Source organism: Brachyhypopomus gauderio, chromosome 3 (assembly GCF_052324685.1).
Source record: "Brachyhypopomus gauderio isolate BG-103 chromosome 3, BGAUD_0.2, whole genome shotgun sequence".
NCBI lineage: Eukaryota > Metazoa > Chordata > Actinopteri > Gymnotiformes > Hypopomidae > Brachyhypopomus > Brachyhypopomus gauderio.
The window spans coordinates 27642228-27670155 of NC_135213.1; the positions used below are offsets into that span (position 1 = coordinate 27642228).

The 27928-nt window shown below is 44.0% G+C and overlaps 1 protein-coding gene across 3 annotated transcripts in view; it reads right to left on the bottom strand.

Moving 5' to 3' along the window:
- Window positions 1-27928, bottom strand: part of adamts3 (ADAM metallopeptidase with thrombospondin type 1 motif, 3) — a 99801-nt gene that overhangs the window by 56685 nt on the left and 15188 nt on the right. For all 3 annotated transcript variants that reach the window (XM_077000856.1, XM_077000857.1, XM_077000855.1), the window contains 6 exons: window positions 19501-19688; window positions 15338-15421; window positions 14289-14445; window positions 9765-9870; window positions 8557-8700; window positions 1327-1459 (listed from right to left, as the gene is read on the bottom strand). In XM_077000856.1, the coding sequence (XP_076856971.1) occupies window positions 1327-1459; window positions 8557-8700; window positions 9765-9870; window positions 14289-14445; window positions 15338-15421; window positions 19501-19688 (812 nt within the window). The remainder of the gene's footprint in view (window positions 1-1326; window positions 1460-8556; window positions 8701-9764; window positions 9871-14288; window positions 14446-15337; window positions 15422-19500; window positions 19689-27928) is intronic.

The following is a 27928-nucleotide window of genomic DNA, read 5'->3' on the forward strand; positions in this document are numbered from 1 at the left end:
AAACCCAGGAGAAATAAGGAAGATGAGACACACTATGAGTCACTGGCGAAGTACCGCTTGCTTTCATATAGGTAAACAGACATGGTCAAGAGTTTAAAGAATGTTGCAATTCTAGATTAAAACTAAAAAATTAAATCTCATTTCTGTGTTTAAGTGTGTTAGGGTAGCAGAATTCACAGCAGGCTCATCATATTTACTGGTGTTTACAGGTGTTTACTTGTGTTTCTGTATTTTGTGACAGAATGCCAAGCATCTTGCCATAATCTGGCAGGCCAGATAGCAGATGTGACAGTGGGTAGGAGCATGTGGAGCGGGTGGGTATGTTACAGGTGTGATGACGTTCTGTTGCAAGGCAGGCTGCTTTGGGATCGAACGTAATGTTATCTGATCATATTGAGATTATATGATGTTTAAATAAGACAGTGACAATTGAAAGCTTCAGTATTTTCCACTGGACAAGACTGCAGATCTGTTTTACCTTGTTTAACTTGAAGGGAGATGATACATCCAGACAAATAACACATTATGAAACCATTATGCAAGTTTATTTCTGTTATAGTAAAGTGTACCTACATGTCAAAGTTGGGGGTTTTGTATACTGCTAAGTTGTCTATAGGAGGCACAATATAGCCTCAGCATCTGGTGTGACAGCATCTTGTGTTTCTGACATATATTCAGTTTCTGGCATGCAATTAACATTCTTAATTACTTAGTATTGAATCATTTGTTATCATTTAGACCTCAGTCACCTCAATCAGAGATGACTGAAGTCTACAGTACATCATTGTGCATAAATTTGCCTTCTCATAATATTAGAAAAAGTCTATAGATTGTTGCCTTAGTCAATTTATTATAGAGGTAATTATAACCTCTATTCCAAAAGTTAACCCAAGCTAAAGGACTGTGATGACATAATATTCATTGTATTTAAACCATGCATAAGAATTTAAATGTTTATTAAATATTAATTAAATCAATCTGTCTCTTTCCTTCTCTCTCTCTCTTATTTCTGATTCTCATGTGAATTTAGAGGCCTCTTGTCAAGGACAAGAAATACAATGTCAAAGAGAGCTGATTTAGAAAATACCAAAAATCATGAAAAATGTAATGTTACATAGACTGTACAGATACATTATGTACTGTGAAAACAGATGGCATTTGATACCTCTCCATCTAGAATACTCAACTGGCTTTCTAGAGCTAGTTCTCACACTCAGATATAACTGACTTAAGAATGGCTATGATTTTGATGCCATGGTTAATAAATTGATAAATAGTGCTTTGCAAATACGCAAGCAGACAAAAAGTGTCTGGAGCTGCACTTACTGATGTGCAGATTTTGTATCCCACTCCAAAATCGAAGCGACACTGCTCATCCATAGAGTAGTTGATACCAGGAAGTTCAGGGAGCTGAGGCCAGTCGTGCTTGAAAGGGTCGTCCAGTAGACAGTCATATGAACTAGGAACAACACACAAGAAGAACTCTGGAGAGAAGTACTATAACTGCACGAACAATGATGTTAGACTGCTACACTGTGTATTCTATTGTACATACACTGTTGTACATATGTTTTTTGATATACACGGAAAGGCATGCAGACTCAAAAACATGAAGAAGACCATAATACACAGGCTGAAGACACAATCCCGAACTGTAAAAAAAAAATGACCTGAAAGATCTAAAGCAGTAGTTACAGACCTTATAGATCTGTGCAACTGACCTACCCCCAATTGATTAGTGAGTACATAAAGACAGAAAATGTCATACGGTCATGTAAAACCAGTAACTACATGATGGCGGCTTAACCGAGCTATAAAGAGCCAAGCTTTGAAGTGCTCACAGCTACTGCTGGATCTATTTCTTGATCTGAGGCAAGGGCCCTTCAGGTCAGGCTTAATGTCCTGTTCTATTCTTCATGTATAAAAGACTTTATTATTGAAGGTTGCAGAGGACTAATGGCCCTTATAAAAAGCCTGATAATCAAATGGATGGATAATTTCCATTACTGGAGCATATACAGCAGGGGTCACAAGGAGAAACTGGAAAGAACATGAAGGTATTGATCAAAATGCTTTGTACCATTGTGTGATACATGTATGATATTTAGAGAGAGGGGAGAGAGAAAACGATTTAGAGAGATGGGAGAGAGAGAGATTTAGAGAAAGGGGAAAGAGACTGCTCCTTATTTACTTATACTGCTCCTTTTCCACTACTACCTTTTTAATTTTTTTTTTTTCGTATCCATAACATGAGATGAGGGAGAGGTAGGAAGCTGAATCAAAAGTAGAAAAAAAGAAAGCAAAAAAAAAGAAAACCTATTTATTAGCTTTTGCGAAACAAACACACTAGTTCACGACAAAGATTAGCAACGAGTGTAACATTTTAAATATGATCGGTGAGACAAATGACACAGATGATTTCACGCACACACACGCACGCACAGGCCCGTTGACAGTCTTGCTGGGGCCCGGGACAAGAAAGTTTCATGTGCCCCCCCGCTTACGTCATTGGAATTTCCTCTGTAGCAGACAATCCTTGTTAGGTCTTATAGTATATAATATAGCCACACATCAAAGCTGTTTCTGACAGCTGACTGGTTTATACTTGACGCGGCGCGAGCGGCGCCGCGCGGCGAAATTACATGAATGACATGAAAATGAGGGCCTCACGCGCTGTCGATTCGCGAGGTCGTGCACCTCTCGAATTTTGTAACTTCGCGCACGCCGCGCTTCAGCGCAATGAACAGTCATGTTTGCAGGGTTAATACACCTTTATAAGGTTGAATTCAAGCACTTGTACGTCACTTTCAAGGTCCATTTCAATATTTCACGACACATTAAACTTAAATAAGTTAAATATTTATACATATACTCGAAATGATTCGCTTTTTTAACCACATTATTTAATGGTTGTTCATTTTCAAAACGCTCAATCTTAACGTCTTCACGTTCTCTCATGTTTCGTCCTGGAATTACAAGAGGCTCGTATTTGTTAACGTAATACAAGTAGGGTTGCCACCTGTCCCGGTTTTACGTCGCTGTTTTAATGTCCCGGTTTTCACTAGGTTAGTTTAAACGACTGTTTAGAATGTTTCTGCACACTTTAAATCCGTCTTTTTTTCTCGCTGTGTCCATTTTACACCCCCGGTAACATTTTACGTTTGTGTATGACAGTGTGTCCTTGTTTTTTGTCAGACCTAGGTGGCAACCCTAAATACAAGAGAACTGTTCAGTCAGATAGATATTTGTTGTGAAACGAAGTAGTTACAGTTTCAAGTATTTTCAAGTACTTTAGCCTACTTTAGCACTTTTCAAACCTGGAACACAATGCAACATTAAAATTCGTCAGGTAAATATTTTTCCTTTCTTTTCTGCGCTCCAGATTTCTGTTTACTTTAACTATCCACCACTGTATTTCCCGCTGTTGGGCGGGTACCAGCTGGCTACGGTCGGTGCTGGATCAAACCATTTTTCAGTGGGAGGCGGGGGTGTATGCACTTAATGGAAAATATGCAGATAGGTTAAAAACATATATTTTTAGCCATTGAGCTCATTTTGAGTACAGAATTTTATATTAATTAAAGATTTTAAGATTATTTAAAATTGTAGACTTTAAATAAAAAATAAATTGCTGGGTGCTTTGATGGGCCCCCCTGGCCATGGGGCCCGGGACAACAGACCCGGTTGTCCCCCCCTATCGACGGGGCTGCGCACGCACACACACACACACACACACACACACACACACACACACACACACACACACACACACACACATACACACACACACACACACACACACACACACACACACACTCACACACACACACACACACACACACACACACACATGGAAACAACCATCTATGAATGAACATAGACATGTAGACACACCCGGAGGGAGGGGTCAGGGTCTATGCTGTGACATTATCATTTAAAAGAAATTCTGTTATCTCAATATCCATGGACAAAAGCTTACTAATGCTTAACAATATAATAACCTCCATTATATAAATAAAAACTGTATTGATTTATTTTATTTTATTAAATATTTTTTATTTTATTTATTTTCATTTTTTATATTTTTATAGAATCGTTATAGAATAGAATCATATATATATATATATATATATATATATATATATATATATATATATATATATATATATATATATATATATATATAAAACACAGCCCATTTGTATTTATTAAGATTGTAATGTGGGTTTCTGAAGCCCACACATGCCTATGGTGAATCATGTGTAGTAGCCTTGGTAATGGGTTTGTCCTGGGTAAGAAAACCTATCTCATATAATCTGCAGTGGATTCAGAATGAGATTTTAATAACCCCTGCACATCTTTTTCCTCAGTCGTAAGCCTATTTAGTCTGTTTAGATACTTTACCTGATATTAAAGTTGGTAATGATGACAAACATACCTAATATTGTAATTAGAGGATCAATAATAATTACACTACATGCCAGTTTCTCAAAAGCTTGCATTGATTTCTTTGGCGAGCAAGAAAAAACACAATCACTGAACTCTGACCTAATGACTCAGTTATGCAAGCGCACGAGGACTGGAAATTCAACCAACAATTAATGGATGCTTCTGAATTTCGTAGAAGTGCATAGAACTTTGGTATTGTATTTGAGTTGAGTTGTATGTTTAACTTGCAACCCATCATCATTTTTCCAGTAAAGAATTAACATCCATTGTACAGCAATATATTCAATTACTCAAATATCTGTGTACTAGGGATCTCCTAGGACTACCTGGTGAATCATTTCAAGCCGGGGGGGAAAATGAAGGTAATTTGCAAGGACTTATATAAGTTCCAGCTAAATCTATTGTATAATGTATGCTACTGTATACCAGGCTTCAGAATATGGGCTTTCATACACAAATGACTACATTAAATGCAATTGTATGAAGTTATTCCAGTCAACAAAACATGCAAATCTACCATTCATTTACCAGATTTAGCAAACCTCAGTGCCATCTAAGTTTCCCTTCCCTCAACTACTGAGGGGAAGTATACCTATATAGAATGTCGAGCTCATGTTCCAACAGCAACAAAATAGTGAGAGCTGCAACATATTTTAAACAAAATGCATTAAATAAATGAGAGGATAGGATCCTGTACCGTTTGTTTGCTGAAGCAGATTTGTATAGCACATTCATGGCATTAGCTGCAAAAGGTTATGAGATGAAATAGGATTTCCAGAAATGCAAAAACTCAGATATGATGGGTACTCCTAATATGACTTTTGACGCACAGGCTTTGAGATAGTCAATGTAGACACCTTAACGAGCTTGTCTTATTGTCTATTCCTTCGCTTATGAATAACCTCGTAGGAGGCAGGAGTCGGCCTCGCTAAATGAGGTTATGCGTCTCGCTATAACATACGTCCGCCTTCTACGTGAGCGAGACGCCCGCGTAGGTCACCCGTCCAACATCCTGAAGCTTCCACTCTGGCTTTAGCACAGTGTTACGTCCCTCCACCTCATCCGTGAAGGGGATTAGTGAAAAAAGGCATTCAGTACAGCTATGGGACATTACGAGTACGAGTGTTGTATGGCCTCGCCACGGCACCATCGGTCTTTCGGGCGTTCATAAATGAGGTCTTAATGTAATACCTGGGAAAATCAGTCATCACTTATATTGATGACATTTTGATTTATTCCGCTTCCCTAGATCAACTTGTTCGTGACGTGCGTGCAGTCCCTAGCACTCTCTTGCACAATCACTTGTATCGCAAGCTGGAGAAGTGCGAGTTCCACATCACTGAGGTGAGCTTCCTGGGCTACATCAGGCAGAGCTCTGTACGCAGGCAATGCAGCAAGGTGGAGGCAGTGATCTCCAACTCCAACGGTTCCTGGGGTTCGCCAATTTCTATCGGTGATTCATCCGATGACTCAGCACCCTCCCTAAGCCTCTCACAAACCTGCTCCGAGGAGGAGCCAGATGCCTCAGATGGGCAGAGGAAGTGAGAGCTTTCCAGACACTGAAAATACACGTTTTCATCAGCACCAGTACTGCAGCAGCCGAACCCCAATCACCCTTTTATAGTTGAGGTAGATGCCTCCGACGTAGGAGTTGGAGCGGTTCTGTCGCAAAGAGCCCGTAAATGGGGTGGGCTTCAACCCATAGCATATTACTCAAAGAAACTCACACCCACTGAGCGCAATTATGGGGTAGGAGACAGAGAGCTGCTGGCCATCAAGCTCATGCTAGAGGAGTGGAGACACTGGCTTGAAGGAGTGGGGAACCCCTTTGTGGTGGGGTTCACCTACCTCAAAACCACCAAGAGGCTTAACTCGAGACAGGCTCAGTGGTCTTTCTTGTTCTCCCTTCATCTACATCCTCACTGTCTGGAGAATCAGCTGTACGTACCACCAGCCCCAGCGAACTGAGCTGATCAGCTAGGCACACCTCGCTGGGCACGGGGCATCCTGCATGGGGCAGACTGCTCAGCTCCTAGGAGCCCATTACTGGTGGCCAGCAATGCACCGTCATGCATGCCTCATGCTCTGAATGCTCTGTGCATGCAGCAAAATACCGTGCACTCCACCCACAAGTAAGCTGCTCTCTAATTCATCTCGAGAGTATGGTGGGAGTTCCTAATTAAGTTGAACGTGACAGTTAGTCTAACATCTGGCTACCACCCACAGGATAACGGACAAGCTGAGAGAGTCAACTGAGAGTGAATACGCCCACAACTCCCTCAGCCACGAGGGGACTAGGCTAACCCCCTTTGAGTGCATGCTTTTAGTTTTATGCACTGCCATTCAACCGACCGAAGAAAGCCGACCAACGACATGGAGATATGTCTCATCACCCTTGCTATGTTGTACCTGTTCTCTGTTTTTGCTGAATAGTGATTATTGTGTATCTGCTTGTACTGACTGATGCCTTAGCCTTTTTTGTAACGTGTGCTGTATACCTTTATTTGCGTGACTATGGACATTAAAGATAACACAGCCCTGATAACACCTCCTGCTGCTTCTTGTCACATACTAATCAGTTGTTCAATTGCTCCTTTGTTCTAAGCTGGACTTGTTTAAAGACTGCTGCTGTCAATTGTTAAATATCTAGCTTAGGCGTCACTGAGGACAGCGCTCAGTGATCACCACTCACTACAGACTTTGGTTCCTTTAACATTCTTATTTTCCTTAATCTTTAGCTTGGCTTTTGATATAGACTGCCATAAAATCCCTATTTTCCATATTTTTGCTGTTAGTATTACTGGCACAGTTTTCCTGGTTTCCCTCATATCTCACTGACAGACAATATTTCATTTCTCTCCAGAAACACCAATCCCCAATTTCTCTCATTCCTCTAGGTTTCCCTCAGGGCCCTCTTCTCTCCATAATTTACAATCTTCCTTTAGGATTTGCTATCTATGGTGGCCCAGAGTGTCAAACCACAAATGCATTTACTAAGCAAACAAAAGAACAAGCACAAAACACAAGAAGAAAACTAATATATTCAGCCAAAACTGACAAAGAAATGAATTATTTTAAACAAACTGCTGACTTTGTGGAAACAATCAAGAGCTTACAGATCTGCAGCATTAAGCAACGTCATATTGACATTAAGCCCTATCGGAAGAGCATCACCCGACGATGTTTGTTCCCAGCACAAAGCCCACACACCGACGCATACCCCTGCCCCATGTGATACAGGTGAAATGTCTACTGCATGCTTTTGTAGCCTCTTATCTCCACTGAAGGTCTCTCTTCTCTGGACCTGTTAGCTGACTGTACAGATGTCAGTAGTAAGTACATATCCAACATCCACCTCTGAGATTATTGTAAATGTAAGAATAAAAACAGAAAAGTATTTGATCTGGTGTGTTGCTTTCCAAGACATCCCTGTTAATCACACAGTGTTTGTCTGTCTGTTTGTTGTTATGTGGTGTTGCCTCAGCAAAGGCTCAAGTAAAAAAGTGAAAATGTTGTTCAATACAGTCAAAATGTTTTGCTCATCCTGATGGGAGACCAAAAAAACAGAGCTCCAGACACAACATGAACAGTGATTACGAGCAACTGATTACTTTTGTGGAAAGAAGCAGTGATTTGCATGTGAGCTCAATAATGAGGATTTAGTAAGATTAAAGATGTGACTATTATTTTGCTAGGCTCAAAATTCCATTTATCTTATTTACTTGCCTGTCATCACATTTGCACATGGTAACAGCGAGGTAACATGGTAACAGCAAGGTAACATGGTAATAATAAGGTAACATAGTAACAGCAAGCATTCATCAGCACCATTACACAGTTTCTTAGTGTTGTCCCAGTAGCCCAGCCTGGTGACTCCATCACTACTGAAGAGTAAACCAATTAGCAACTTCTCCTGGGCGTGCAGAGTTTAATGAGAGCAAAAAAAATCAGCCTAGTGTGCCTAATTGAAATGTTTACTCATTTTCATTCAACTCAGTAATTAAATACATTTCAATTAAACGTTGATAGTTACATGCCTCCCATTTCAGGATCTCCCAGATTGCAAGGCAGGAAAGCAGAGAAGAAGGGGGACAGGTGTTGACTCACTGAATGTATCTCTTCAGTTCTTGCCCACTGCACATGGACCAGTGATAGCGGTGGAATGCTGCCTGCACCAGAGGGGCCATGACGCTCCCCATGGCCGTCTCATCGCCACAGCGGTTGCCCTGCCCGTCATGTTCCATCCCCAGTCTATAGACGAGAGAGGGATTTGGTGAAACTATACTGTATATATTTATACTTAACATAAGTATATGCATGACAATAATTGACAACGTAGAGATATTAAAAGAGTACTCAGAGAATAATTCAGAAAGAAGACGGTTCTGAAAATGAATTCATAAGAATTTGCTAAAATTTATTTATTTAAGTTTTGAGCAGCGCACAAACTGGTTGACTGAAAAATCTATTCTATCCGTATGGAAGTGAAAATAATATTGAGTTGTCTTCGGTTTCATGATGTATGAAAGACACGCACACTGTAGCCGGTCTGTTTCTGTATCACTTTGAATCAGTAATAGAACAAACGACAGATACAACTTCTTATCTCTGAAACAAAAGCAGCAAAGGCCCAAAATGAAATCACCTGGATGGCTATTTGTTCCTCTCTATGGTTGGCGGTCAAAAAAAAGAGCCTGTTTTTTTCTCTGGTGAGAAATAAATACATGTTCTTTTTCTTTTTATCAAATACCACCAAGAAATAAGCACATAAGTAGATGTCTGGTGAAATGAATCATATAATGATGAATTAATTGGGCTCTTTCCATTCGGTCCTGTCTCTAAAACTAACAGGTGCCCTTGATCTCAAATGAAATAAATAGAAACATAAATACACCCCGTGATGATAACTGTAGGAAAGGAATACATGTGAAAATGCATACATCAGGTTTAAGATCATGCCCTTGGTATGACTAAAAGCTTATGGTTAAACACTCTGGTGAAACAGTTTCATTCTTTTCACTATGATGTTCTAGTTCATTCATTCAGACACTCAGAACAGAATCATCTTGTGCTCATGGGATCCGTTCAACAAGAATATTTGACATTTATCATTCATGAGACTACGAGAAAGGATATCCGTCCGTTGGAAAAAGAAATAACCAGGTCAGAATCGCAGCAAAGCATTATTTGAGTCTTCAAAGACCCTTCTCTTCTCTGAATGTGTAATACACATCAGATCCAGAAGTGCATGTAAACAAGGTTAAGCAGGTTCCCACAGCAAGTGCTCACATACTGAGGTCTGGGTTGAAACCTACACGTGTCCGGTCTCATGGGCCACTACGAAGGCGGAGGAGAAGCCGTCTTCATGGTTCAGGGTGCAGCTGCGCACCGGGTGGCACATCCCTGTTACTGGGGCATATCCTGGGGGCAGAAAGAGGAGAGGAGAAGGAGATGGGGGGTGTTACACAAGCTCATGCATTAGGGAGTAACTCAGGGCCACGATTTACACCTTCATGGGACTCGATAACACAGCTTAGCAAATATCAACTCAGACTGGGGAGAATGGTTATATAAAGACTGAAGTCTTATGTTGGTCTTTTTAAGGTACTTTTCCTTGTACACTGTGTTTGCTCTTTCCTGACTCTGCCCCTATTGTTAGTGCTCATACTGAGTTGTCTCACCTGCCTCTCCTTTTAAGTCACCCCTTACACCTCATCCTCATTTGTTTATGCATTGTTTATGCATGCACAGAGTGCCAGTCAAACATTTGGACACATCTGACTGTCACGGAACAGCTCCGGACCCTTCTCTGTGGGCGTGCCGCTACATTGTCTGCGTGTCGTTATGTCCATGTTTGTACTTCCGTGGGCGTGGGTCGTCTGTGAGCGTGTTCGTTTGTTACACCTGTGCCTTGTCTCGAGGTCACATGGGTCCGTGTAATTCACCTATTTAATGTGCGTTCGCGCAGTGTCTTGTGCTCGTCTTTGTCTAAAGTTCACGCCTGTGTAAGCCTCCGCATTTGCGTGCTTGCACCGTATGTGCTGGGCTTTGCGTTTTTGTCATTAATAAATGTTCTGTGTGCAACACAAGACGCTCATCGTGTTTCCTCCTTGCTCCTACACGCCAGCGTCACAGAAAGACGAGCCGAATAAGAAGAAGTATGCCAGGATACGCTACCCGTGCCCCAAAGGGGAGGAGGAAGAGCCGACGGCACCACGGCTCTTCCCCGGTTTGGTGTCACGAATCCCCCGTCACCGAGCAGACTATGCAGCAGGACCCCATGTGTGCGTACCTGCTGTGCGCGGCTCGAGAGACTGAGGATGAAGAGATGGCAGAGAGTATCCGCCAATCCGCGCTACGCATATGGGAGGAGAAGCACCCTCCCGTGCCCCTAGGGCTGCCACCCAGGGCGATGGGCAGCAGCGGACCGGAGGATAGGGGAACACCGCTCCTGGACTTCCCGGAGGAGGAGTCCAGTGAGCCGTTTATGGTGGGGGTAGGCGCCTTTGCCCTCACTCCCCCCGAGCATGAGTTCGGGAGTGAGGACTCCGGAGAGGAGGAGAGTGAGGGTGAAGCCAGCTGCCTTTCCCCCACGTCAGCGACTCCCCTGACGTCGGACGAGGAGAGGGAGACCAGCCCCACGCCATCGGTCTGTTCCGATGCCAACGAGCACCCCGAGAAGGCGGAGGGTAACGTCAGTCCTCCCCCATCTGTATACTCCGACTCAACAGTGTATTACGGAGAGGAGGAGGATGTTAGTCCCCCTCCGTCCCTGCACTCCGAGACAACGGTGTGCTACGGGGAGGGAGGGAGCGACAGCCCACCTCCGTCCATTGGTTCATCGTCCTTGGTGAGCGAGGACGAGAGCGAGGGGATGGACAGCGCCTCGGGGTGTTCGGGGAAAACCGTCCACCCAGAGAAGAAGGTTCCTCAGTCCCCATCAGCGGCGAGCCGCATGGATTGCTCCTGCTGCCCGACCCCGGAGGTACCCATGTCGCTGGGTCGAAGCGTCGCCGACAGCGAGGAGGAGATGGAGACGTCGAGGGGCGAGGTGAGGGCATCCCCAGGAGCGCAGGGGGTTCCGGGTGTAACCAGCGGTCCGAGGTGGTGTCACGCGCCCTTGGAGCCGCCGCGGAAACCCGCCCCCGCGCGGCGCAAAGCCAGGACTCCGGTCGCGCCCAGAGGGAGGACTAAAGCTCCTCGGGGGAAGCCACCAAGAGCAGGACCAGCGGGAGCCCCGAGCGGCGCAACGCGCGTGCGGAGTCGGAACCCGAGAACCGGAGGGACCCCGTCGCCGGTACTGCCTGCGGCGTCTGCACCTCCTGGAGGGACTCCGCCGCCTGTTCCGCCTGCCGCGCCCGCCCAGCCTGCTTTCCCTGGAGGGATAGCGCCACCGTTTGCGCTTTGGCAGGCAGCCGGAGCGATGCCATGGCTGCCTGTCCCTATATGTTTGTCTATTCCCCTCTGTCTCCCTAATTTCCTTTCCCCGTTCGTGCCTCTAGTGTTTCATGTTCCAGTGTGCTTGTTTGTGACTGTGCCATTGTTTAATGTTTTCTCCCCTGTCTTCCCAGGGAGGGTGTGCTAGAGCTGTTGGCTGCGGTTCTCGCCGTCAGGGGTGACGGCTCTCGGAGGCTCGTGATCCCGGTGGCTCCGGACCTGCCCGTCAGTGTTGGTTCGGGGCTTTCCAGCTGCGTGGGACGCTCCGGGAGTAGCGAGCCCCTGGCGGAGGGTTCTGTCACGGAACAGCTCCGGACCCTTCTCTGTGGGCGTGCCGCTACATTGTCTGCGTGTCGTTATGTCCATGTTTGTACTTCCGTGGGCGTGGGTCGTCTGTGAGCGTGTTCGTTTGTTACACCTGTGCCTTGTCTCGAGGTCACATGGGTCCGTGTAATTCACCTATTTAATGTGCGTTCGCGCAGTGTCTTGTGCTCGTCTTTGTCTAAAGTTCACGCCTGTGTAAGCCTCCGCATTTGCGTGCTTGCACCGTATGTGCTGGGCTTTGCGTTTTTGTCATTAATAAATGTTCTGTGTGCAACACAAGACGCTCATCGTGTTTCCTCCTTGCTCCTACACGCCAGCGTCACACTGACAAAATGTTTTTAATAGTAATAAAAGTATTTTAATGTAGATTATGCTTGAGTTTGTTTCTGAGACAAATATAATTTTGGAATGAATTCATTTGAATTCATTTTCAAAACACAAACACCCAATTTTAGACGCACCCTCAGCAAGACGTTTTCTTTCAGAACTTTAGTTCCTCACCCTACAAGTGCTCCGCATATGCGAAAGTATCATACGAGGCCGTCTTGTGAAACTGGTTGAGAAATGCAAATGCAAAGCTGTCACCAAAGTATAGGAGAGTTACTTAGAAGGTTCTTTTATTTAAATTTCCCTTTTTATAAAATCTGCTCCTTCTGACTCCGGTTAACACAGCTCTGAACAGCTTTCTGCTTAAACCAGAAGATGAAAACAAGCAGTAGATCACTGTTTGCATGGCGCAAACACCCCAGCATTACGTCTATGTGTAAACAAAACACTGTCTACATTTTCATCTGACCTGGTTTCAAATGAAGGTGGCAGACAGCCTTGTCTACCTGTTATTTTGTCAGTGGGACACTGAGACCCTTAAATTGATCTGTCTGTAGTTTAGAGACTCAAATATCTCTAAGGTGTCTGAAGGGATGGACTACAGTTCTGAAAGAACAAGAATACTCTGAATTACACACTCAGGAGGTCCACAGTTTTGTTTTCTGAATAACTCTCCATTCTTTTTTCAAACAAAAAGGCCTTATCAAAATCCTATTGTAGGGCCATTTGACATTTACAAAATCTGTTTGTGAAAAGTAATGAGACTTTTTGGGCATTGGCAACCTGAGCATTGGTTAAATTGGCTTGTCACTGCTGACATTGGAGATAAATATCAGCATCTTAGGCCCTTGTTGATTCAGTGATGAGTACATTGTGAGTCATGTCACACTGTAAACATTTCGTGCTTGTCAGATTCCACATTCAATGTACCGAAAATGAAACAAGGATTGGTCCAGTAATAAAGAGGGTCTGCTTTAAAGTCCTATTAGGGACAGTGGTGCATATCAGTAGTCATTCCCAAACACTGAACATTTGAGTAGACATTTCGCAGACATTTGCTGGAAAAAGTAGTATTATTTTGTTGTACATATTTAGAAATGAATTAGAAATTGATTAAATTAAATAGAAATTAAACTAAATAGAAATGAACTGAGCTCAAATGTCAGTTTGGAGAGTGGGTCTGAGAATGGCAGACATGACGACAGAGGCTTGAGGCCAGCGGTAATGGTGTCAGCAACTCCTGCTGAAATCAAAGCTGTTCCTAAAATGACTTCTGCAGTGGTGTTCTACAAAATCAAAGAGTGTGAAGAGAGCACACTGAGGAGCCAGCCCTGCTGAGAGAGCTCTGTGCATTAGTCAGAGCTCGAGACATGTGGCTGCCCCCCCCCCCCCCCCACCCCCAATCTTTCCGATCTTATTCAAGTCAGTCTGCCAATGTTGCCTCACTATGCATGTGTATGCCATGCAGTGACGTCTGCGCTCTTTGCAGCGTATTGTACAGCCTGTCCTCTATGAACCCAGCAAACCCTGCAGGGCTCTGGGGTGGATAGGAGATCGGGGACACACACACACACACACACACACACACACACACACACACACACAAGATACCGTGCTTCTCTGTGTGGGCAGAAGTTGCTTAGGGTCATGAAGAAAGAGGAGGTGTGTTTGGATAATCAATGGCCAGGTGATAGGGGCATGGGGTCTGGGGCGTATCGGTACGACTCTGGCCAGGAGAGGAGAGCCCTTACCCTGCATGCCTGTGGGCCCAAAGCCCTGGCGGGTGAGGAAGATGGCGTGGTCGTGGTGCTCAGAATGCTCCGGGTCCTCTTTCTGCTGCACGAAGGCCCAGCGGCACACATTCTCCAGGCTGCGAGATGGGTTGCCACGCTCGATGAGGCTAATGGACTGTGGGTATGGGGGGGAATAAGGGAACACACCAAGACATCAGATTTCTATTAGCAAAGTATCGCACCTCACAGCATTGAGTGCTTTTAGATTGCTGAGTCTTTTTTTACAGTATTTTGTGATGGCTTTGCAAATGCGTAAAGCATCAGGTATGATTCAGCAATTAATTAGACGTTTACTCCAGTCTGGGTCCTACAGTGCCGAGTGTTTGGATGTTGGTGCAGTGTAGCTCCATGTGGGCCTAATACAGACCTAATACATCAAGACCTTGGCTTTGGCTACTGTAGAGATGGAAGGTGTGTGTTGACAGCTGTGTAGTTGTATGTTATAATGTGTGTATACAGGGTTGTAACGGCATTGTGGATGTGTATGTTGTAATGTGTGTATGTAGGGTTGTAGTGGTGTTGTGGTTGTGTATGTTGTATTGTGTGCATGTAGGGCTGTAATGGTGTTGTGGGTGTGTATGTTGTATTGTATGTATGTAAGGACTGTAGTGGTGTTGTGGGTGTGTATGTTGTATTGTGTGTATGTAGGGCTGTAATGGTGTTGTGGTTGTGTATGTTGTATTGTGTGCAGGGTTACAATGGTGTTGTGGTTGTGTATTTTGTATTGTGTGTATATAGGGCCGTAGTGGTGTTGTGGGTGTGTTTGTTGTTTATGGGAGTAAGCAGGGTTGTAATGGTGTTGTGGTAGTGTATGTTGAAATACACAGTCTCTGCCTGTGACTCACCATGACTGGAGATACAGTGTGTGTGTGTGTGTGTGTGTGTGTGTGTGTGTGTGTGTGTGTGTGTGTGTGTGTGTGTGTGTATGCATATATATGCATAACATAAGAACCATTAATCAGTATGTGTGATCATTAACACAGATGGTTGTCTTTAGTGTGTTGTACCTTTGCGTAGCCAAGCATGATCATCCGTACCAACACTACGTTGATGTGCGCACCCAGTGACTCATCATGGTAGATCTCGTTCACCTGCAACACATTACAAAATGACATGAATTATCGCAGCCAAAAAGAACATATTGAACAGCCTGCTATGTGGAGCAGAGTCTATGAAGACTGACTTCAGACGTGGCCAAAAAGCTTTGAATGAATGGTGACGGTGAGTCATCTCTTCTCCTCTCATAACAGCCTATGAGAGGCATTCTGCAGAAGAAAGACCCCTGTTTCCACAACACTACCTACATCAGTACATCACCATCTGGGCCTTCACAGCTACCTGGATGCTCTTCACATTTTGAGGGTTCTCCCTGTTTTTGCAACCACTAATCCAGCTCATGAGGGATTCACTCAACACATTTACCCAAGGTAACCAGGGGCAACATGCACAAAATCCAATTACAGCACAGGAAACAAAGAACAAGGAAGAAAATGAAAAACAAAGCAATCAAATTAAATAATCACATTAAGGAATCACATTAAAGAATTACATTAAGGGACCACATTAAATAATCTACTGTTACAATTCATGCTGGGGTTAATGTTGGGCTTTGTATGATTGCATTATTGACCTGCTAGACCAGACCTACACTATTTGACATTTCTATTGATTCAAGTTAAAGTTCAAGTGAAGAGATATGCCCTACATAAGAGATCTGCCATATATGAGATCTGCCATATACAATATGAGATCTGCCATATATAAGTAATATGCCATATATAAGGGGAGGACGCTACTGGATGCCTCTGTTCTTTTCTGCTCTTTTGTAGTTATGCAATCAATCCATTAGAGGGTGACTGTGGCAGCAAGGGACCAAAAAATACAAGTTACCCAGAGGTCACATACATAGGTTCTGAGTTGGTATGAGTAACAAGAATAATCTGAATCTGCTTGCTGCAGTTATAACAGTAATTACACATCTGCATGACACATCTGCTTCCGTTATGGAGCCAATGTCACTGCTCCCAATTTGCAAAGATGACGGTAACCGTTTGACTGCCCTGCGGGCTCCTAATAAGAAATTATGCATTCAAATGCTTTGAAGAAACCGTTCACCTGAAAAATGTAGACCTGCTAGGAACAAATGAAAGCTAATAAAAGTTATAACCATGAAATAATGAAGGATGGTGGATTAAACAGAATAGAGACTGTTGCCAGTGTTACGTCCCGAACTGTCGGATCCACCTGCTGATCCTCCTGACCTGGACTTGGCTACCACCTTACGCTGGCTCCGCCCCTGCCTTTTGTTTTAGATTAGTCCTATTATTTTCTAGAGGAGGGGGTTTCATTTGTTATTTTGGGCGCTATCACTCCTGACAATTGCCGGTGTATTTGTGTCAGTAAATATAAGAGAAGTTGGTCCTGTAGATGTCTATAAAGGGAGGAGTGGAGGGGGACTGGAGTGCCAACTGGGAGTCCTGGGTGTCCAACTGGGTGGGGCACATCATAAAGTGCTAAGGGTAGCTGGTGGAGTCCAGGGTGTGACTAACAGATTATTTTTCACATATACTTTGAACCTGTGCACATTTGTCTTGAACTGAACAGCAGTTCTGCACTGAAACTAAATGTCTATATCCAAAATCACTTTGGCAGAAGCACCTTGGAAACATACAGGGGACTAAACCTTGTAATAACTCTCCTTTACGCTCCCCGCCCAACCCCCCACCCCACCGCCAGGTGAAACAAAAATGTGGATATTCTGAAAGGGGTGAATATCCACTCAAGTATCTCCATATCTACACAGCTCTGTTAATGCTCTGTAACATATGATCACATATGTTAGCTATTACATTTCTATGACATTAATGTATACATTTATTTTTACATATGAAAGGAGCATAACGTTACATTTGCAAGGTCAAGTGGATATTCATTGATTACCTTTACACAATGTAAGTTTAATGTTACAGCCCAGGAGTAATGAAGCCCTTGGGCCCAGTGAACAGGCTGAAGGGCCGTGCAGGTCTGAGTCTGTTGATTGCTCCACCACTACAGCGCAGATGATCCCTAACAGCGTGGCGTTCATCCTCATACGCGTCAGAGATCACTGACATATCATCAAACTTTGGACAGAGCTGCACAGTACTGCAGATAACAAAATGGCATTTTCATTTGCTACTAGACCTGCATGGTAATCAATATTGGGCAATCAATATTTAGTCACAGGGTCTAGTCAATATTTAGTCAACATCCAGCAATCATTTTCATTTGTTAAGTGCAAGCAAATCTAAACATTGATACTGATGCACATTCAGCTTGAACTGAACTAAATGTCTACATGCAAAGTCATGTGGAAAAGCTGGAAGTAGATTTGCTAGTGACTGATTGGTCTGATAGATGTACACAGGCGAATGACTACATTGTTCACTGGCATATGAGCACAGATTGTCTTGACTCTGCATCAGCTCTGCAGAGGAGGACCACTCTCACGATTCAGTGCCCCCCCCCCCCCCCCCCCCCCCCCCAACCTGCCTTCACTACACTCCTGCCCAAAAAATCATGCAGCAGTTCTGTTTGATTCATGAAAAAAAATCAGATACTGGGGCAGGAAAAAACATGAAAGGGGTTAGGGGGCTTACGGAGGCAAACTTGTGGATGTAACCGTGGACGTTAGCGTAGATGTTGTCATGGATGTTGTCGTGAATGTTAGTGTGGATGTTGTCGTGGATGTTAGTGTGGTTATTGTCGTGGATGATAGTGTGGATGATAGTGTGGATGTTAGCGTGGATGTCGTCGTGGATGTTAGTGTGGATGTTAGTGTGGATGTTGTCGTGGGTGTTAGTGTGGATGTTAGTGTGGATGTTGTCGTGGGTGTTAGTGTGGATGGTAGTGTGGATGTTGTCGTGGATGATAGTGTGGATGATAGTGTGGATGTTAGCGTGGATGTCGTCGTGGATGTTAGTGTGGATGTTAGCGTGGATGTCGTCGTGGATGTTAGTGTGGATGTTGTCGTGGGTGTTAGTGTGGATGGTAGTGTGGATGTTGTTGTGGATGTTAGTGTGGATGTTGTCGTGGGTGTTAGTGTGGATGTTAGTGTGGATGTTGTCGTGGATGTTAGTGTGGATGTTGTCGTGGATGTTAGTGTGGTTGTTGTCGTGGATGATAGTATGGATGTTAGTGTGGATGTTGTCGTGGATGTTAGTGTGGATGTTAGTGTGGATGTTAGTGTGGATGTTGTCGTGGATGTTAGTGTGGTTGTTGTCGTGGATGATAGTGTGGATGTTAGTGTGGATGTTGTCGTGGATGTTAGTGTGGTTGTTGTCGTGGATGATAGTGTGGATGTTAGTGTGGATGTTGTCGTGGATGTTAGTGTGGATGTTAGTGTGGATGTTGTCGTGGATGTTAGTGTGGATGTTAGTGTGGATGTTGTCGTGGATGTTAGTGTGGATGTTGTCGTGGATGTTAGTGTGGATGTTAGTGTGGATGTTAGCGTGGATGTTGTCGTGGATGTTAGCGTGGATGTTGTCGTGGATGTTAGTGTGGATGTTAGTGTGGATGTTAGCGTGGATGTTGCCATGGATGTAAGCATGGATGATCCTGTGCTCCACTGATCAGAACGAGCACATTGTTGTGTGCCACGTGCTACTCGCAACAATGATGAAATCATTCCATCTCACTCCAGTTCACCTTTGTTTTGTTTCACGGTTGTCTCAGTGTTCAAGCCTATACAGCACTGCACTCTTGTTACCCTCTTATGAATGGATGTGTGTGTGTGTGTGTGTGTGTGTGTGTGTGTGTGTGTGTGTGGGGGGGGGGGGGGGGGGGGGGGGGGGATTAGGCTGTGCTTCATTAGCAGAGAATCTATTATACACTGCAGTGTGGAACTATGGAGGGACATGTGCACAGAGAGCAGTAACAGACAAGCCAATTCAAGACAATCAGCGATATATGAACTAGGACAATGCCATGACAGACAGAGGAAGAAGAGATGACTTTGCCCCACCTTCCGCACATAGGCATATAGGCATACCAATGTGTGCCTGCCACGCTTTAGGGCTCACTAAGGAATTAACAGGAAGAGTAGTGCATGCTTGTGTCTGTGTGTGTTTTTGTGTGTGTTCTTGTTTGGGGTATTAACCTGCAAGCCCTTCAGGGCTGTTGAAGTACTCACAATGTTCATGAGGGTAAGAAGGTAGTTCTGTACGTGCTCCTTTCCATGGAAGCGCACGACGGAATCGTCAACGCCAAGAAGCACCTCAATGTTATAATCGTCATCTCCTGCATGCCGCCGCGTCCGTGAGGTGCGGTTGACCTGCTCGACGATGCGGTCCAGCACACCGGGCACACTGCCTTCAAACTCTGGAGGACAAATAGACACATGTTCAGTCTTTAGCTTTCTGGTTCAGAAGCCTACATCAGGGGAAAGTGATGGGTAAAGTGAAACTGTGTGGGGGCTGATCATTATATGAAATTATATGGCCATTATATGAAAAGACGGGTTTTTTTTTTCGGGGGGTGGGGGGTGGAGTATCTTCATAAACACAGACACTAAGGCAAATATTCCACGCCTCAGGGTTGGCTCTGGCATACAGTGTGTGGACTGTGAGACACATTCCTCTGCTTCTGCGTCCCATCGTGACACGCACATTTTTGCTTTGCCCAGTTCCCAGAAGGGCAAACATCGTTTCTGTGGTTCCACTTCAAAAAGCACAGGGCTTCCCCTCAGACAGTGCGTGTGCATGCATGACAGCGTGTGTGTGTGCGTGAGAGTGTGTGTTTGCACATGAGACTGTGTGCGTGCGCAAGAGTGTGTGTGTGCATGTCTCCCTGGCTAGGCAGACTGACCAACACTGGCTCTACATTCCTACAGGCTCTTCGCCATCAGGCTCTTCTCCACCAAGCCCTTATCCACCAGTCTCTTCTCCACCAGGTTCTTCAAAACCAGGCTCTTCTCCACCTGGCTCTTCTCCACTGGGCTCTTCTCCACCTGGCTCTTCTTCACTGGGCTCTTCTCCACTGGGATCTTCTCCACCAGGCTGTTCTCCAAAGGGGGGCAGGCCACAGCATAGATGGCACAGACATCCTGATTCCAGCCAGCCACCACCTCTGCTTTAAAATACGACCACCAGTGGGCTACCAGAACCAGATGACGAGTGGGCAGTGGAAATATACTGTACCCTCCAGGGAAATTGGGCTGCACAGGGACTGACAACTCCACTGAACAGAATGGAGCCGTTCATGAAAGCGCTGTGAGACACATACATTCTCCAAAGTTGTGCTGTGTGTTTGCTCACTGCTGACCAGTTAATCTTCTATTTTTTCATCACTTGGGGCCATTAATCCAAGCTAAATCCTTCTCTCCGTGACATTACACAGATTGTAATTTGGAGACAGGGGACTTACATGAATATTTAGAAATCCTGCCATCAGACTAGGGAGAAAAGCACAAGAAAAAAGCAAAACACTACTTTGCCAGCAGTCGGTTTTTTGCTGACGTTAAATAGATAACACCTTTCAAACACCGCAGGGGGTCACTTCATTTTTCAAGCCTTCTACCTCATTGCAGGGTGACTTTTAATTTTGCTCCCAGCAGCAGTCAGCCTTGGCCTCACAAAGACACCATTATGTTTGATCTGCATTACGTTCCCAGCGATACCCTGCTGAGGGAAGAAAGCGGCGCCACTCCTTATGCTAACTTCCTATTTTCTCCCACATTCATTCATGCAACGACTAAAGAGGCCACATAAATGTGGCCGCCCAGACTGCAGGAGCCATATTGTATGTCATGACACTGATCATTTGATTATAAGCAAAATAAAATGCACACTAAAAAAGTCAGGGAGGGCAGTTATTTATAACAGGCATCTGGCAGATATAAGCCAATTAATTTAAAGGGAGGGTCGGGATTTGGGAAGGATGCGTGACTGGTTTTAATTTTGTTCACCCCGTTTTATTTACCTTTGGAAAGCGGGGTCTATTGGCCCCCCACACATAAAAGCTCATATGAACAGCCCACTCTTTGAAGGCTGGAAGGTGGGTGTTTTTCACCGCTTACTAGAGTCAACGATAAACATGGAACAGCATGCTAATAAGTAAGAGCGCAGCAGTGGGGGCCAAATGTTGCCATGGGAGGCAGTTTCCGTGGAGTCCTTTCCACGTGGCACTGGGTAATAACGGCAGAAGCAGTTCTCCAAAGTGTCGGGAGCTGTTGGAACATTTTATTAGCATGTGAGTGAACTCTTGTAAACACAAGGAGCTGAGCTAGCAAGCTGTAAGCTCCACAGGCTGTAACCTTCACAGGCTGGAGGTTACAGGAAGCACCAAGGGGGGACTTCCTCCTCATTCAAGGTGCTAATATTTTCATATGTGCCTTTTGCTTTGGCCTTCTACATTTTTTCTACGTTTTTGTTTGAAAACTTTGGTCCACTTTTGACCTGCAGAAGGTAGAATGTACAAATTTCATATATGACCTTTGCAAGTATGGGTCTCAAAACCAAATAAATGTCTCTGGTATTTCAGCATTCGATATTCTGCTTCAAGCTCTGTGGAGCTTCCCAATCATGTGTCAGTCCATAGTGCTCTAAAAAAACATGTGATAGGTATTTTTAAATCCAATTACACGGTACTTCTTCCCATGCTACATAGTTCTACTAAATCGATGCTAAACTCTTTGCCTCAGCCCATGGCATAGCCCAACCCAGTGAGACTACACTGGTGGAGGCTGTTCTGTTCTGTTCAATATGTTTTTGAAACACACTGAATGCAAACACAATGTGGAGGGCTGTCATGTCTCAATAAAACAATTATTTCTACAGAAATAGAATGCAAGTTCTGAAATAGAATTGATGGTGAGGTTTCTTTCTTCTATTGTTTGGGTTTTTGTTAGTAACACTATTTATTAGCATTATTTTTGTTTGGTTGTTATCTGTAGCACTCTTTATTGGCATTATTTATGTTTGGTTGCAACGGTAATTTACTGCACCTCAATTTGTATATATACCAACTAAATAAGCAGCAGCCCTCAAAAGCATTTGCAAATGATTGTGCACCCTTGTGTGTGTCTGTAATAAGCGTGAGCAAAATGTTTGTGATGTAACTATATTGTAAGCTTCTTGAAAGCTGACAAAACACTTGAATCCTTCTTCCAAACATCAGTGGCATGACCGATAAATGATCAAGCCGCTGTCACATCACACACACATTCCTCCCGCTCTGTAGACTCCCTAGCACCATCTAGGGGCAGTAGGGAACTGGTCTTGTGACCCGAGGGTCATGGGTTTGATTCCGAGACCAGAGGCCATGACTGAGGTGCCCTTGAGCAAGGCACCTAACCCCAACTGCTCCCCGGGCGCCGGGCTAGGGCTGCCCACCGCTCTGGGCACGTGTGATCCACAGCCCCCTAGTAATCACTAGTGTGTGTGTGTGTGTTCTAACTGCACAGATGGGTTAAAAGCGGAGGACAAATTTCGATTACGGTGTAAAAATCACAATTGACAAAATACGGCACATTTACATTTTTTAGTGGTGCATCTCATCATCCACGTTCCCAATCACCTAACTAACCAGCACCTCTCTCCCATTAGCAACACTCCCCAGTCCTCTAAATACACATACCTGTCTCTGTCGCAATGCAAAGTATTGTTGACTATGTCCCTTAACAAGCGTTATACCAAGCGCCACCCTGATAAAACCAACACCCCTACCCCTACACCCACCGCCGCCCTGATAAAGCCAACACCTCAACCCCAACACCCACCACCGGCCAGATAAAACCAACACCTCACCCTCCAACATCCACCACCACTCTGATAAAACCAACGCCCCAACTCCTACACCCACCACCGCCCTTGATAAAACCAACAATCCACCCCCGCTGCCCTGATAAAGGTTAAGTAGCTTCAGCTTTGGTTCTCATAAGCACCCAGCCAAACCCACCAAATACCAAATATGAAAAATATGAAAGTGCTAAAATTAATGTAGAAAGCATAAGCTTGCCCTGAGCAAACACTTTCACATCACTGCTGAGGTAGAGATTATCTCATATCTTGACAACAATATGGTTGTGAAAGGAAGAATGTGCAGCTAGCGTAAGCCATGTCCACCCATGACTCCCCCCACAGCAAGGCTCACTGGGAAGGGCACATAAACGAGCCTTTACGAAGTGCAGCAGCAAACACAAGCCGTGCCCCAGGGTGGGTGCTGAGGAGCAGGCATGGTCTTCTTTACATGCCTACAATGTCATAAAACCAAACATTGCAAATTTACACTAGTTTTTAATACTCTAACATTGGGATAGCCAACCTGCTAGAAATAAAATAAATACAAAGCACAATTTTGTAGACAGAGTACCAAGTTGCCAATAAAAACTGCAAAGAAATTTTTTTACATTAACTATTAAAAGCCTTCTGTAAGCCTTCATGAATTACATGTTTTATTAAATGATGATTGCAAGTACCAGATCCAGGTTCAAGACCATTTTACACCCCTTAGCCCAATCTTGCCATTTAATTCAGCTAATGAACAATCCGTGTAATAAAATCTTCAGGGTGGCAATGACATCACGCTCTGGACCAAGAATTCTAGAAATGCCTTTATTTTCTGCCACACATGTCTGATGCTGGCAGCCCTTACACAGACAGTGAAGAAGAAGGGTATTGTGGAATGGTAATAAAGCACTTCCTGTTTTAGTGCCAGATGGCATGGTTTTGGAGTAATTCAATGGAACGGGTACTAGCAGCTTCAGTGACCACCACTGATGCACTCGAATGATGTAGAATACTCTCAAGGTTGCCTGTTTTGTAAGCTAGTACTGGGGGGAGAAATATAACAAGGTTTCATGGAAAGAATTTATCCGGCAGGTCCTAAACTGTTATGCCCTATTTTTGTAGGGACATGTGGAAAAAAACTCTCCATGATTCAAGACCGATGGTCTGTGCATGGTGAAGAGGAAAAGCGCAATCTCTCCTTAGATAATTCAAGTACATCATGTGTTGCACAAATTTTTCCTTTGTTTACAGCTGAAGCAAAAGCCCTGTGTACAGCAGGGTTGGAGCAGAGCATCCACACGCCACATTCAGTGGAATCCCTCTCTGCTATTGCGACAGCAAGCGTGCACTTGGCCAAGGAACCTCTGACTAGTGCTTCCAATTTTAAATCAAAGATATCTGCGTCAACTCAGGCATCTTCACTATGACAGGCCCACAGGATTTTTCGTGCATATCATCATCGCCAAAACAGCTGTTTATTTAACTCGCCTTAGCGGCATACTCTGATACACTGTGATGAGCTGTAGATAACCATAAAGCATGCCCTCCAGGTGAAGAAAGCTGACAGTCCAAGGACAAACTCACACCTTGATAGGTTAACAGAATGAAAACACACACACACACACACACACACACACACACACACACACACACACACACACACACACACATACACATACAGGGATCAGTGTTAGCTTAGGGTGTTAAAATGGCCAACACTGCAATCAGAGGCCTTGCAATCTCTACCACACTCTTGAGCAGAGAGCCTAACTCACACATCTCACAAGGCAGTGGAAGCTCAGAGGTGAAAAGTGAAAAGTCCCCTTTGCCTGACATATTAAGTGCTGCAGTAGACTTAGTACAGTCTGCTAACATTTAGGTGTAGCGAAGAGGCCTTTCTGAAAAAACAAACAACAGCAATGGCAAAAACAACAACAAATAAACAAGATAGTAGAAGCTGAATCACTATGGGACACACCCAGCAGGTGATGAGTCAGGTGACCTGGGAGGGGGGGCTACTGTAGCCAGTGCTGCAGCCTGTTCTTTCACACCTCAGAAGAACCAACATGAAGAAAGACATTCAAGGCAGTTTCCATAGTCATTTCTGAACTACTACTCTTACAGGTTCTGAATGCTGATGAGGAAAGTGTTTTGTGACGTCCTTTAATTTTTTCATTATTAAAGGCAGATTGAATGGGTTCTATTTAATACATCAAAGTGTTTTTTCTATATTTTGTTTGGGAGAATCTCTGGGAAAACACCAAAGCAGAGGCCGATTCAGACTTTATTACACTCATAAAACTCAACCGTCCTTTTTTCTTAAGCTCAGCCATGAACAGACTTGGGAACGAAACAAAAACTGCTTCCCATCTTTTTGTTTACGCTACATAAAGCTCTCAATGCCTTTTACCCTTATTGCTCACATGAGCTACTGTGATTTATTCATCTCCATGTGTCAGTGACTGGTTCCAATATGTTAATAAGGGGAATGTCGCCAACCATCTTTATTTAGTAAAACAAATCCCTCCAAAGGCCTTTATTCCTAATGTGGGAAAATGTTTATGTTCTCTGACAACACACTGTAGGAGCAGGAAACTTTCACCCTGTCCGTGGGGTGATGTCATCATTCACAATCAAGGCCCTCCCCCTTACAATGGGTCACTTTTAAAGTGTGTGTCTTTATGTGGTCCCCTAATGCACCACAAAAGCTGATTGTCCCCAGTTGTAAAGTTGTCACTAAGTGGATTCCAGGACCATAGCATTCCAGAGGAGAATCTCCTGATTGATGACCTCTGGGCAGACCCCTGTACACCTGCAGTGTGCCGGAACCTGTCCTGACCAGTGGAGACAATACAGTGGCTACTAGAGACAATATAGTGGCTAACACTGAACAAAAGACGGTGTTGTGTGTTAACATGGCAACGTTAGATCTTGTTAATTTTTAGCCACCTTAGCAGTGTTTGGTTAAGCTATTTATTATGATTCAGTGGTAATCAGTGGTAACTGGTTGAACTGACCTTTTAAGGCAAGGCTAAAATGATCCAACATCAGCGTATACAGAAAACATGATCAACACTCAGGGCTGCGTAAGTGCAGTGCATATTTTACTATCTAACATGCATTCAATGGGTAAATCTAAGTTTAAAAACATAACCAAAGAGATATAAGCAGATGCGGTGCATAACACTGACGTATGACGTAAAGTTTATTACACTGACGTATGACGTATGATGTAATTAAACTGATAATCAGTTTAATGTCCAGTAGCAGTAGCTTTTAGTTGATACTCCCAGTTCATTTTATCTCTCTGGGACAGTAGTTCATTTTTATTCCCAGGCATTTTTTACACCTGCCCAAAGGACTATGTGTTCAAGTGACTGTTTTCATTTGTCTTCAATATTCCCGATTCTTATTCACTAAATTCCTTCAAGCTCAGCAGGCCTAACACAGTGTTCTTCTTTCCCTTTTGTGGTTGGGAGCAAAACTGCTCAACCACTATAGCTGTGCATGTTCCTAACCAGACAGGATCCTTCGGAGGCTGCAGGCCATTATGTGAAACTACACTGTCAAACTTTAATTCCCATCCTGCCTGAGATCTTTAACGAATATGACACTTTGAGGCTGTAATCTGTTTTGCCCTCACTGGTCGTGGCGGTGACTATTGCTGTCTCTCGGTTTGTGCACGTCCACAGAACCTGCAACAAATCACATCCGTGTGTTGTGACAAGACAAGGCACTCACCAGCCCCATTGTCAGCAATCTGCACTAACGAACATGGTGTTGATGTTTTCCACTCCCTCACTATGCCTCCGAATCTTAGGGTTTGAAGAGACGCAGCTTTTGGGGGAGTGGGGGGCTTGGGGTGGAATAAATCCATTGAGATTGCAGGGGAATTTATGACACTGGATGGCAGAATGTAACTCAGCAGCAAGTCTGTTCAAACAGGATTTGGTTCCAGTGGTCCATCTTTCATTTCAGTGCTTTGCTGTAATCTCCTGGGCAAACCTGCTCCAGTGTTGATCTGTATCTGTATACTCCTAGGTACAGGACATATTCTATACACACAGGATAGAAACCATAAGTGAGCACGCTACAAATTGGGTGGTTATAGGAAACACCTTAGACACTTAAGACAAGTGGTGTGTTTGTGCAGTACAGCTCTGAAGAGGAGTGTTAGCATGTTAGCCTGAGTCTGACCACTGTTTCTTGTCCCTTCATTTGGGTAGTGTCTGTTTAAAGAAGAGTTCAACATCACAAAGCACTCAACAGAATAGCACAGTGTGACTGAGATGATTTACACTGAGGGAGGCACGGGCTCAATTTCTTTCATTACTAAATGGTGCACAGGGTAAACAGGTATTGATTGCTTTTGAATCCTTTGCGGTTGATATCAGGTGGTGATTGTACAGACTGGCGTAAAGCACACGTTCCAGATGATATTTCTTGCCAATCGAGCGTTTCAAGTTTTCTGCCCTGATCGTTTTGAAGTATCAAACGACCCTGAAACTGAAATTTGAAGTTTTTATTCTGGCCCATCTGCTCCCTCCAAAGGCACCCTACATAAAAGACACCCCACACAAAAGACACCCTAAAAGAGACACCCTACATAAAAATCACCCCACACAAAATACACCCTAAAAGAGATACCCTTCATAAAAGACACCCTACATAAAAGACACCCTAAAAAGAGACACCCTTCATAAAAGACACCTTACATAAAAGACACCCCACACAAAAGGCACCCTACATAAAAGACACCCTACACAAAAGGCACCCTACATAAAATACACCCTACATAAAAGACACCCTACATAAAAAGCACCCTACATAAAA